The 13,245-nt window shown below is 35.1% G+C and overlaps 2 protein-coding genes across 2 annotated transcripts in view; both read right to left on the reverse strand.

Moving 5' to 3' along the window:
* Positions 1-4,504, reverse strand: part of LOC136032861 (kynureninase-like) — a 65,770-nt gene extending 61,266 nt beyond the window's left edge. The window contains exon 1 of the mRNA XM_065713275.1: positions 4,389-4,504. Within this exon, the coding sequence (XP_065569347.1) occupies positions 4,389-4,445 (57 nt within the window). The 5' untranslated portion in view covers positions 4,446-4,504. The remainder of the gene's footprint in view (positions 1-4,388) is intronic.
* Positions 4,505-9,389: 4,885 nt separating this feature from the next.
* The window catches only part of LOC136032863 (cullin-associated NEDD8-dissociated protein 1-like), a 153,752-nt gene continuing 149,896 nt past the window's right edge, over positions 9,390-13,245 (reverse strand). The window contains exon 24 of the mRNA XM_065713276.1: positions 9,390-9,596. Within this exon, the coding sequence (XP_065569348.1) occupies positions 9,469-9,596 (128 nt within the window). The 3' untranslated portion in view covers positions 9,390-9,468. The remainder of the gene's footprint in view (positions 9,597-13,245) is intronic.

Raw genomic sequence — 13,245 nt, forward strand, 5'->3', positions numbered from 1 at the left:
TTCAAACAAAGTTTTATGTTAACCACTTCAGAAATATTGCAGATATCCCCTTTTGGCAACCTGGGTGCATATAGTCTCTTTTGAGTTAGTTCAATATATCCTCACAGCAGCCTCGAAAGTTTCACCTTCACATCTTTAGCCGTTCCCGAAATACGACATATACATCCTTTGGACATTGTAGATGCACGTTAAGTCTTTGGATTTAGTTGAGTCTTCCTCTCAACATTCCTTGAAAGTTTCAACATAATATTGTCAGCTGTTCATAAAATATGGCAGATAAGCCTTTTCGGAAATCAAGTGTGAAAGTTTGCACCCCATGAAAGCACCCATTTACTGAAGAAATGACATGAATTTTACTGTTAAAGAAAACGTCCACCTCTCCCAAAATGAATGTCCACTGTCCACTGACCTGGTAAAGCTTGCTCTTGTTGAGGTGTTTAGTATTGCCCAAGTTTTTGACAGACTACAATGCCTGAGAATAAAAAGAGCATAGTGTTCCTTTTTACTTAAAAGTACGATTCAATACGAATCAAGTTTTAAGCATGTTAAATACTTGGTAGACCATAGCATAAAACTAATTTAAAACAGTAGGGAGAGAGGATCAGGTAAAAACAACAAAACTGGCAACTCTACAAAAAAAAAATTAAATATTAAAAAAAAAACTCTTGAAAATCACAAGATTTTTACTGAGGATTCATCAGATTCCCCCATGTAGAAAATTCACCCGGGAAGTCCCCCTGGTTGATTTTGGATGCTCATTAGAGGGAAATTGAAAGTTCTACTCACCTGTCAAACAGTTCGTGGTAACGAACTGTAGTAAGGAGCGACCCGGCTCAATAGTAACCAAAACTCTAAAAAATTGAATTTTGATATCATTAGCTACATCAAAAGAATCGCATTTTAATGCTGATTTTAAATATATAAGTTTCATCAAGTTTAGTCTTACCCATCAAAAGTTACGAGCCTGAGAATATTTGCCTTATTTAGGAAAATAGGGGGAAACACCCCCTAAAAGTCGTAGGATCTTAGCGAAAATGACACCATCAGATTCAGCGTATCAGAGAACCCTACTGTAGAAGTTTCAAGCTCCTATCTACAAAAATGTGGAATTTTGTATTTTTTGCCAGAAGAAGAAGTTTGACTCTTTGCCACAATTCTGCTTTTTAAAACAATTAAAAGCTTTAGCGTAAAGAGCGAGGGATTGCGGAGGGGACAATCCATTTCATATACGGAGTAATTTCTGTTCGTTTTAGGTTTTAATGTCGCTCCTTACTTTCAGTTAAAAAAACTAGTTTTTTTTATAATTTAAGTTAGAGGCAAAGCTATAGCGTTGCCTGTGGTGAAGAGCCATAAGAGTTCAATGGATTATTATTTATTTAATATAGATTGCCATAGGTACTTCATATGGAAGGGTTAAGTGTATAAACTTGGCAGGGGGCTCGTTAAATTCTAATTTAAAAGCTCTAGTGCCCTTTCAAGGGTCAAAAGAGACTGGAGGGTAACAGACCATCACACACACTGTTTTTCCCCCATATACAACTGATCACAATTTTGTTATAGTCATTGTGTTCAAAATAGTCAAAGGTCAGATAATCATGCCTCCGGATATGATAAACCTCCTTCCATCCCCCCGGGCAAGGTCTCTGAGCTATGCAATTAGCCAATTGTTAGGATATAAGATTTTTATGAGAAGGGTGGTCATATAAACTTTAGAGGGGGCTCATTCAGTTTGAAATAAAATTTCTAGTGCCGTTTGTAAGATTGAAAAATGATCAGAATTAACTCCATGGAAAGGGTGAGGGGTAGAGATGGAAATTGATATACAATCCGTCTTGATTTCCGGGAGCATTTCTATTCAACGCTTTTATTATGAAAGAAAAGAGTAGCATTAAAACCCCAAAGTGATCAAAATTTATTCCATATAGGAGGGTGACTACCCCTTCCTCATCCCCAGCCTCCCCCTTATCGTCGTAAAAACTTCGGAGGATACTGATTTGATTGCAAATTGGGAGTTATACTCTTTTTTTTTTAATCGAAGGCGACTAGAAAACCAACCAGCCTCCTATCCTGAAACATTTTTTGACATCTGGTTCTTTTTGATGTCTCTGAAAATCATCATACACTCATGATCTTTCTTTTGTAAAAGATGAACAAAACATTTATAAATGAGAGCTTTAAACCACTACAGTAGGGTCCTCTGATTATTTTGCTGTTAGGGAGGGGGGCAGATGCCTCAAAGGGTGTATTTTAATGCTAAAACAGCCTAACACTTGTTGAGCCTTCAGGTAAACTCAGAATTAGTTCTAAGGAAGGGACAGGGGCGTGGAGGTAGAAATTGACACTTAATCCCTCTTGATTTCTGGGAGTATTTCTGATCTAAGCTGTTATTATGAAAGTAAAGAGTAGCATTAAATCCCAAAAATAGCAAAATTTATTCCAAATAGAAGAGGGCCGACCCCATCACATCCCACCCCTCCGCTCATGAGGGTAGAAACCTTGAAGGATGCTCATTCTATCGGAAATTGAGAGCTCTAGTCCTTTTTTACAAGTTTAAAAATATTGAATACCAAACAGCCCCTGTCCTAAAAGTGTTTTTGATATCTGGTCCTTTTTTGTTACCATTTAGGTCATCTCGACATATTGAGGTACCTATTTTTTACTCTGCTTCTGGCTGGTCAATTTTCCGGGTGGGGAAATTTTCCAATGGAAAGGGTAACTATCTGGAGGGAATTTTCCAAAAAGGGAAATTTTCCATAGGGGAATTTTCTAGCAGATTTGAACGGAGGATTGTCCGGAGGGAAACGCCGGTTCCCATTTAAAATTTGGTTTTGAAATCTTTTTTAACATAGAAATTCATATTCCGAACCAGGGCTAAGAATTCATGAAAATTTAAGGGGAGGGGTGATTTATTGAAAATCCTCATTTCTTTGTTTTTTTCAATGAAATTGCCAAGAAAATGTCTTTTTTAAATCCTCAAGAGGCCAAATCCAGGGCACAATTGTTCTCCTGCCCTTTTCTCCAATGGCATCCCTGTACTAAACAAATAGGATATACCAGTTCAATAAAATCTTTTAGCCTACATCCAAGTACAAGATCTTGCACAAAAAAGTTTTATTATTTTTTTAATAACTGACGCATTACAAAGAAGAAAAACAATAAATGATTAGTAAAACTAAGTAACCAAGAAAAACGATGGCAATGTCAGCCATTGGCGGAGGTCCTTGTCGAAATATCTGCTTATTTTTCCTTCTTGTCTGTCCACTGGCTGAAATTACCCAGGTTCTCCTCGGCTATTTAATTGTATTATTCATTCAAATTTTTTCTTCTTTGTCATACGTCATGTATAGCCAATTTTGTCTTAGAATGGATTTAGTAATTGAAAACATATTTATATACATAGTGAGTTTAAAATGTGGTCCTATCCTGCTTTCTCTTTATAGGGCTATAAGGAGAGAAAGATTGAGATGAGTAGGACAATTTTTGTGGGTTAACGGTGACAGGTTACAAAAGATTGACCTTTTTCAGACCACTCTCTATGTCTAACCTAAAAGCAGGTTATCTCCGAAATGGTAACAAGGGGTCGTAAGAAACGATTCAGAGGAAGTGTTGGTCCCTCGGTTATAAAAGGTCAGAATCTGCTGTTTGAAAAACAGTCCATTACATCCATCCCAAACCTTCAATTGCATATATCTTTGAAAAAGAGCATATAATTAAAGTAAGTAAAAAGGCATAGGTCGATAAGTAATAGAGACAAGGAGAAATTAAATTTCACAACTTCAAGATAGGACAGAGGTATGCGGATATAAGGAAGTGTTAGAGGTAGGTCCCTTTGTTATAAAAGGCAATTTCTATCCACTGTAAGTCTGAACCTCAGCTTTCACTTATGTCAAAACGAGTATTCTCTATTAATTAGATACAAGGTAAAAAGACACATGTGCTAAGTACTGATGACCTTTAAAAATAAGGCTGTTAATATCTGCCATGTTCCAAGAAGTAGCAAAACTAGAGGAAAGGGGTTCTTGAGGTCTATATACACTGGAAAATTTAAGAAATTAGACGTAAGCATTTAGTGCTTCATGAAAATACCTACGATGAGAATATAGAAATAAATTCCCTTATCAGTGGGACAGAGGTCAGCCACAGTAGGTTTTACAAGATTTAGATATTTCTATGCCCACAAAAGGTGATGGAGCCCTACTAGGGTACAATCCTTGGTATCGAAATGCTTGAATGAGACCCCTCCATCGGACTCAGAAAATCAGTAAGTCCTTTTCAATGCATAGTCATGATCAATTTAACAGGCTACTGGCTTTGAGGGTGAACTTGATCAAATAAACTCCCCCAGGGAAGTAAAACAAACAGAGGCAAAAATATGGTGTTTAAAAAACCTGATCTAAAACCGTGCCAATTCCATAGGACTTAAGATCTACACTGTCCATTATCATCAACAAATGATCACTAAAGGCAAATGCAAAACATGGCTACGTAATGCTGGCGAGTGAAGAGACTCTATTTAAAAGTCAAATCTGAAACACCTTTCGGGTTTAAATTCTGGTTTATTGTTAATATTTTCTGGCAATAAGAGTAGTAGCGTCAAGATTCTTTAGTCTGTTTTAGAATCCGATTAACGTAATTTAAACTAGTTGAAGGCTTTGTAGCTAAACCAACTCCCTAGTCAATGAGGTGTTTTTATGCATGACATTTTTTTTAGGACAATTGGTTACTAAATATCATAAACAGTTAGGAAAAATTTGCTAAGTTACCATAAAAATGGTGGCAAAACCAGCACCTAACAGTTGATTAGGTATTGGGCTCAGTGGTGTCAATTGGGAGAAATGTAAGAGAGGTGGCAAACAAGATTTGTGAACTGAGAGAGAACGGGAATGAAGATATATATATATATATATATATATATATATATATATATATATATATATATATATATATATATATATATATATATATATATATAAATATATATATATATATATATATATATATATATATATATATATATAAGGAGTAATAGGGTTTATACTTCTACCGCTGCTATGCCCCTTTCACAAAGAGTGAGTAGGCCCATCGTATCTACGTTATACTTACGTTACTTCTCTACGCGTGAAGAAGAGTAAGTAAAAGAAGCTACCAACTCCTCGCATATGGTATGTCGACCATCTGGGCTTGCCGTTGGGATAACAGTTTCCTGGAACAAGCAATTGATTACCAAGCATAATTTCATAGTACTGCAATAGCCTCATATCATAAAAGCTATGTCTCGATGTTCTAATAGAGCTTTCCTCACCATCTGATGAGCATTACGCGATCATTTTGGGCTTGAGTCTTGGTATAAAAAAAGAAAACCGGTCCAACTTATTATAAATAGTTAAATTGAGCTTGAAATTACTTGCGTGACCCCAAGACAACAAAAAATAACAAAAAAAAAATACATAAATATTACAAATTAACAACCTATGAAAAATTTATTTGAGTCAATATGTTTCAAAAGTAAACCTACCGAGCAACTCCACACGTAAATCAGACTTAAACTGGCCAAAGCTAGCTATTTCCTTGATATCTATGCTCAGTTTATTCCAAAGTTTTGAAGCTCTGTAAATAAGTGAAAAAGAAGACCTACTTGAAACTAATCGAGAAACCTCAGTATTACCTCGTGTCCGAGTAATGTGGTGGTAAACATCGGACCTCTCACAAAATATTCCTGTAACACAATCAGGAAGACTCTCACTGTAATACTTATATATAAAAATAACGTATAAAAATCACGTAATCCAGCTGCAGGCATTATATTTACATCTCTATACACAGACCTCAAAGACTCCTGGTTCCCAACACCACAAAAAACTCGGATAGCATTATTCTGGATCGCACGCATTGGACGAATTGCCGAAGGGAAAGTACCAAGCCAAATCAACGAGCAATACAAAACGTAAGGGTGAATCAGGGAAAAGTATAACAATCATAGAAAATTTGGGGGGAAAATATGTTTTAATTTGCGCATGATACCTAAGTTACGTGACAATATTTCCGAAACTGACTTCACATGATCCTTAAATGATAGGGTTTCATCAGCATTGATTCCGAGGTATTTGGTGAACCTTGTTCGTTTAATAATTCCCCGCTTCGAAATCATTTCCATAAACCAAGGGTAAAAATTCGAAGATCGAGTGAAAATAACAAAATTTGACTTATCTATATTCAGGTCAAGGTGGTTTACTTTAAGCCATGTACATATCTTGCTCATTGCTGCATTTACCGTTGACATGATCAGTTGTTCCGTAGGGGCAACACACACCAAGGTTGTATCATCAGCAAATAAAGGCGTAGTAACCTGGGTCTTACTCGGAACGTTGTCAACAAAGTCGTCAATTCTGGGCAAAGCTTTCACAACATGCGGCATATCATTAATGAAAATTAAAAACAGAGTCGGACCCAGTACGGATTCTTGGGGAACCCCCCAATTAACAACATTTTTACTAGACAAAAATCCTTGTAAATTGACATACTGCTGTCTATTATGAAGACAACTGCAAAGCAAACCCAATGTAGCACCCCTTAATCCATAAAATTCACACTTTATTAATAATATTTGACGGTCAACAGTGTCAAACGCCTTAATTAAGTCCAAAAATATACCAGCTACCCTAAGCTTTTTATCAAGAGCATCATTAATTATAGTAGTAATAAATGAAATCACCATTTCTGTTGTTCTACCCTTCCTGAAACCAAACTGATTTGGTTGTAGAAGTTTATGACGTTCCAAATGCCCATTAATTCTAATATTAATACATTTTTCTAAAACTCTTGAAACAACAGGTAATAATGAAATTGGTCTATAATTCCCAAAATCATTCTTATTACCACCCTTAAACACACGAGTTATCCTTGCGATTTTAAGACAATTTGGAACTTCCCTTGCTTAAAACAAGCATTAATAAGGGACGTAAATATACGTGAAATGCTTGGAAACGCGGTTTTTAAAACAAGAAGGCTAATGAAATCACTCCCAGTCGAAGAAAGTTTTCATTTCAAAGATAATCTTACGAATTTCATCATGAGTGACAGGTCTTAGATACATTGATACATCGACAGAAGTACCCATAAAAGTCTCAAGTGGAGGATCATTATCAGAAGCTACTGTAGTACGAGAAAATCGAGCCCCAACAATTGCAAAATGTTCCGAAAGGGCATTACATATTACATCAGGCTCATTCGATTTTAACCCATCACTTGTAGTAACTTCATAAGGCAGAACCGGATCTGTTGAAGATATAACACTTTTAATAATTTTCCATGTTTTAGCTGGGTTACCACAAGCATCTTTAAATTTATCCTCAAAATATTTTTTCTTCGCGTTTCTCAAAAGTTTATTAAGAGCATTTCTATAATTTTTTTTAAATTCTAGCGCAAACTGGATCTTATTGAATCCTTATATAGCTGGTCTTTCTTATTTATGCACAGCAGAAGACTAGGGGACAACGACGGCTTTTTGGGTATCTTTTTCCTTGACCCTGTCCAATTCATTATACAAGTTTTACTCAAAATAGAGATCAATGTATCATAAAATCTCTGAAAACTTATATTTATATCATCTAGATTTTCAGCTACATTATTCCAATCAACATTAGAAATCTCTTGTTTAAACTTTTCTAGGTTACTCTGGTTGAGCACAGGTAACATATTCATTTTCAGTCCAGGGCCTTGCTGTCTCGGGAAACAAACTTTAAAACTTGCCGAAATCCCAAAATGGTCAGAAACATCATTAACAATAACTGCAGGATCTGAAAAGTTAGAATTAGAAAAAATATTATCAAGTAGCTTTGCTGTTAAAGTGGTGACACGCGTACAAATATTAATAGTGGGAAATAAACTATATGACATGCAAAGATGTAGGAAGTCCATAGAGTATTCGAATCCATATGGTTAAGGTCAATATTAAAGTCCCCAAGCATGAAGAATGGGTGCGAACCAGTAGATAGTTTATCCAACTGTTCCTCCAAAATATCCATAAAGGCCGGTATAGACCCAGATGGTGGTCCATATAGTACAACAACATAAACATCTTTTGGTTTAAGCCTGAGCTGAAGGATAAGTGGCTTAAACAACATCTCGTGATACAGCAATACATCACTTCTTACCAAAACCTCGATATCGCTCCGTATATAAGCTCCAATTCCTCTATGTTGTCGAAATTGACGATTCCTACAATAAAGTGTATACCCTGGAATATCCAAGAGAGCAGAGTTATGCTCATTTAACCATGTTTCTGTGCGACCAATAACCTGAAAAATGGAAAGTTCACATATCTCGCTTAAAAAATTAACAGATGAAGTCAAACCCTGGCAGTTAAGGTGGAAAATTCTGAGATCTTAAGAATCACCACCACTATACCCGGACCTCAAACCATCTTTAAATAGGTACTTTGAATTATAAGAAACATATTGACCAGAAATCCCAATTTTATAATTCCGGTGGAGCTGCCCTGTAAACATACTACCAAAATCCACAAATGAAGCTTCCAAATTTTTAAGACGGCTGCTGCCCGGGGTGCCAAGATCAACATCAACCATATTCATACTGTTTTACAACAAAGTAATATGGCCTCATCTCCACAACAAAACAAAAACAAAAAACAACTAAACAAGATCAAAATAAAATATAACAAACAACAAAAGAATGACACTTTCCGACTCGGAAAAAAACAAACAAAAAAAAAAAATAGGCCGTATTTGGTTTGCCCGTAACGAATCTATATACAAGTCACCAAATACAACGGCTACTAATTTCCATAATCACACAACCATAATTATTGTTGTTTTGCACCTTTATACATAGGAGAATTGGAGTTCGAATGTTGGTACATTCGAGTTCCAACAATAAAATATCAATTTAAACAATCTATAAAACAGTACGGTGGTAATGCCAAAAATTATTTCTTTTGCTTTAATTCTCATTTTAATTGTTTATGTTATTTCTTCTTCAGGGCAATATTTCATCAGAGAAGTTCCTGGGGAGGGGGTCTGTAGCCTGTTTTTTTATTTATTTAGAGGCTAATGTTTTTTTGTTTGCAATTGCAACGCTACTTTTTCGTTGCGCTTTATATCATTTATTCTTTTTTTAAGCCTTCAAAACCAAGAAAAATTTCTCAGTCAAGACTTCCAACACTAAAATATAAAAACAAATCCAAAAGTAAATTTGATCATGTTGGCTTCTGAATATTTCACAAGTGCAGCAGTTGCCAACGATATTTTTTTTTTTTTTTTTTTAAGGAGATAATTTCTCCGTGTCGTGAATGATTTCCTGATTTTGACAACACAATGAATATGAACGACATTTTAACTTCTTTGAAAAATTACAAAAGTAGAATAAAACGGTTACAAATAACGCATTATTTATTTAGAATTGAACTGAAATAGCTTGCTACAAAAAAAATCACATTTTCTTAGTTAAAAATCAATTCAAGTCCATCAAAGCTTGATCTGTTGGGGCTGATGTGTCTTTCTTGATTGACTCGTACAAAGCCATTAACTCGGAGTTGCTCTTTATTGTTGCCATCAGTTCGTTCAATTGAGGATTTTTTTCTGAAACAAAAATTGATATAAGAAGCTTTTTGCACAGGGAGAGAAGAGAGTTGTAAAACCTGAAAAGTTTATTTTAGGTACAGTTGTTTATTACAATTAAATTGTCGTTTACAAGTTATTTACTACTTTACGATTAAATCATTTTATTATGTAATTTATAAGTTATTTATTACTTTTTACTATCCTTATGACAAATATATTCACTATTTATTCACTAAATCTCATAGATAAATATAGATCTGATCAGTGTTTTTATTTGATTTTATTTTCCATTGGCCCAATTTAGGCTTGTTTTTTGTTTTGTTTTTTATCTCAAATAAACGTTTCATATGATTTGCTGATCGTAAGAAACATACAATCTTGAAGAATATTTTAATTTTGATGTCTTATGTGTGCCAATCTCGTACGAGAAATACCTAAACAATTTGGTAATCAATTGGGGCGAAACATACGCTTTAATACTATTATAAAAAATCGTTGAGGCCACTCACGATGACCAAGGCAATTCACTCGTTGAGGTCACTCAAGAGAAACACATGTACATACATATTGAAAAATAAAAAAATAAGAGTAAAAACCCGTCTTTGTTCTTCCGTTGTGTTTTGCACCTTTATACACTGGAAAATCTGTGTTCGGATGTTGGTACATTCAAGTTCGTACAATAAAATATCTATTTAAACAATCTATAAAATAGTACAGTCGTAATGCCGAAAACTATTTCTTTCGGTTTAATTCTCATTTTAATTGTTTATGTTATTTCTTCTTCAGGGCATTATCTCACCAGAGCCTTTCCTGGGGGGGAGAACCAGGGCATATACCCCAGTTGCCGTGGCTTGGGGGGCTACAGTTATCTTATTGCCCATTTTGATCCATTTTTTGCTTTGATTCAGTTTTTGGTTACATTTGAGTCAGGAGGGGGGCTCTGTAATCAATTTTTCCCTGGGCACCCCCAGTCCTGGAACAGCTCTGTATCTCATTACCAAATACATAGCTGTTCCAATTGTTGGTTATACCGTCTATCTCAACATATATAAACTAATAAGAAAATTCAATAATATTAAACTAAAATAATTTGTATTGACATTTGTTATGATGTACTTGCGTAAGACGAAACTGAGGACTCCTTTTTCAGCTCTGAGAATCATTACAAAAATATTCTGACTCTCATTTTTAAAATATAAAACACTGTTTTCTCTTTTCTTCTTTTTATCAGGCCACTATAATTCCTTCTAACAGGGTTGACTCAATCACAATGATTACTAGAAAAACAGAAGTTTTTTTTTTTGATTCCTTTAAGTACCGGGGACATTAAAAATGAAGTCAGAATGTTTGTATTAATTGACTATATACCCGCACAATTATACATGTCTTAAAAAAAAAGAAGGGAAAAAAACCCAAAAATTCAATTTTGTTTATGAAAAGTAGCTCCATGAGCAGTTGTGCAGTTCTTGGTAGTAGCTGGTACCAAATAAAAAAAAGAGATATATGGGTAAAGATCAGCAAAGAATAAGATACAAACAGTTAAAGAGGGTGCAGCTTTCCTTTGAACGTAGTAGTTGTCTTTGTGGATGAAGAGACTGTCAGACTGTTTGATTTTTACGGACGATTTCGTTCATTTTCGTGGCTCAACGTAGCAACACTAGCAAAAATATGGTTGGGACAGAACAAAAAAGGAAATTCTAGAAAACCACGTTTTTCAGGTATAAAATATACCTAAGATTGGTACTGAGGGCAAACAAAATCGATTTTGATTTCGATTTCGATTTGACTGATTTTGATATCCTTTAAGAATGCAATTAAGCTATATTCGAACGGGTGTGGAATTTCGCATTAGCCCGATCCGAAACCATCTTCACGTTGGTGAATTTGCAACTAGATTCGATCTCAGGTTAAATCCAAATTCGTTATTCCAGCTGGCAGAATTCGGTTAAAAAAAATATTAGAGAGTTGAGAAGCAACAAAATTAGTTGTTTTCCGATTGCTAAAAACCATGCTTGCTCCATTTTTTGTCAAATATTAGATCAAAGGAGTTTGTTTTTCAGTAAATTTTCTACGGAGATTAAAAAATTTCGCTTTCAAGCCAACATACCAGCCAGAATCCATGCAGCTAAGTCGCTAGGACATTTACGGCTGGCATAACCTACCGTCTTCTATCACAGATTCGCGTCAAACTTTACATACTACGTACAATACTTCTTCATGTTCTTTAATTTGTCGTTCCGACAGTTTTTCCTCAAAACCTATAGTTTTCTAGGGGGAAACGGGTGAGAAAATCCTTGAAGAGTTCAACTGATTGATTCTAAAGAAATCTGGAGCATTCCATGGTATTTTCTACATTTTCTTTTGAAGAAAAAGAGGAAATATGTACATTTTAGTGGATTACTTCTTAAGAGCGACCAATACTGTTGTCTACTACATTTTTGCTGCATTAAGCTTATTTGATCATTGATAATTTGAAGTGAATTTTCTTGATGAAATATACATTAGATGGCAGACTCCCTAATTCTTGACAAAAATTAACTGGGTAAGCCACGATTTAAAAAAAATATATAATAAGGAGCAGGATTTTTAATTTTATTTTTACTTGGTCATTGATCAAGTTGTTTGAAGTGAAATGATCATTTGATCGTTGATTATTTGAAGTGAATGAAATGAAACTATCTCGGAGTAAAAACATTTACTTGAAGAGTGAAATATACATTTGACGAGACATTTTCTACCGCTTGGCGCCAGACCAGGACTTCCAGTTTTAGGGAGATTACCCAATTTTAGCGAGAAATCACTTCTTTTAGGGACGCTTATTTTGAATATAGGGACAAAGGGAAATCTGGGGTAAAGTAAGAATTTTCATGGAAATCTGGGGTAAACTAAGGATTTTCAGTGAAAGTTTGATTTTTTTCAAACAAAAGGCTGAAAAATTAATCATCGTAATATTTATTAGTGAGAAATATCTAAAACTGCATGTTGAAGTATTGGACATGGTTAAGTGTAGTGATGGATCAACTGAGGGTCTGACTAACTGCATCAAAAACGTCATCGAAAAAAACTCGATTCTCTGGCAAAATATTGTTGGATTTTGTGCAGATACTACTAACGTCATGTTTGGAGCCAATAAATCTGCTTCAACGCTAATGAAAGTCATGGTGCCTCATATCTTGAATGTGAAATGATCCTACCATCTTATTCACTTATGTTCAGCCTATGCATGCTTTTCACTTCCCAGGACACTAGAAGACTTGGCACGAAATATATCTGCCCAATTTTCCAGGAGTGCTTCCAGGCGAGATAAGTATGTCGAATTCCAGAAGTTCTTTGAATGCAAAGTACTCCCAATTCTTGCACCAGGACAAACCCATTGGTTGTCACTTCAGGCCTACATAAAGAGGCTTATTGAGTACCAGGTTTCTCTTACTCATTATTTCATAGAAATTAGGTTTGACGACCCAACTATAACCAATGACCTTATCTTGTCAACATTACAAAGCAATTGACTTTCATTCAAAGCCATTCCACTTCTCCATTCCCTAAAGGCAAGTGTCAGCAAACATGTGAATGATGTTGCGTCTAGCTTCATGGAACTAGATTATATTCGCAGTGTTGGTTTGTTTACCAAACTGAGTCCTTACCTTTCAAGTGAGTACCTGCCTTT

This window comes from Artemia franciscana, chromosome 11, assembly GCF_032884065.1.
Source record: "Artemia franciscana chromosome 11, ASM3288406v1, whole genome shotgun sequence".
NCBI classification, from domain to species: Eukaryota; Metazoa; Arthropoda; class Branchiopoda; order Anostraca; family Artemiidae; genus Artemia; species Artemia franciscana.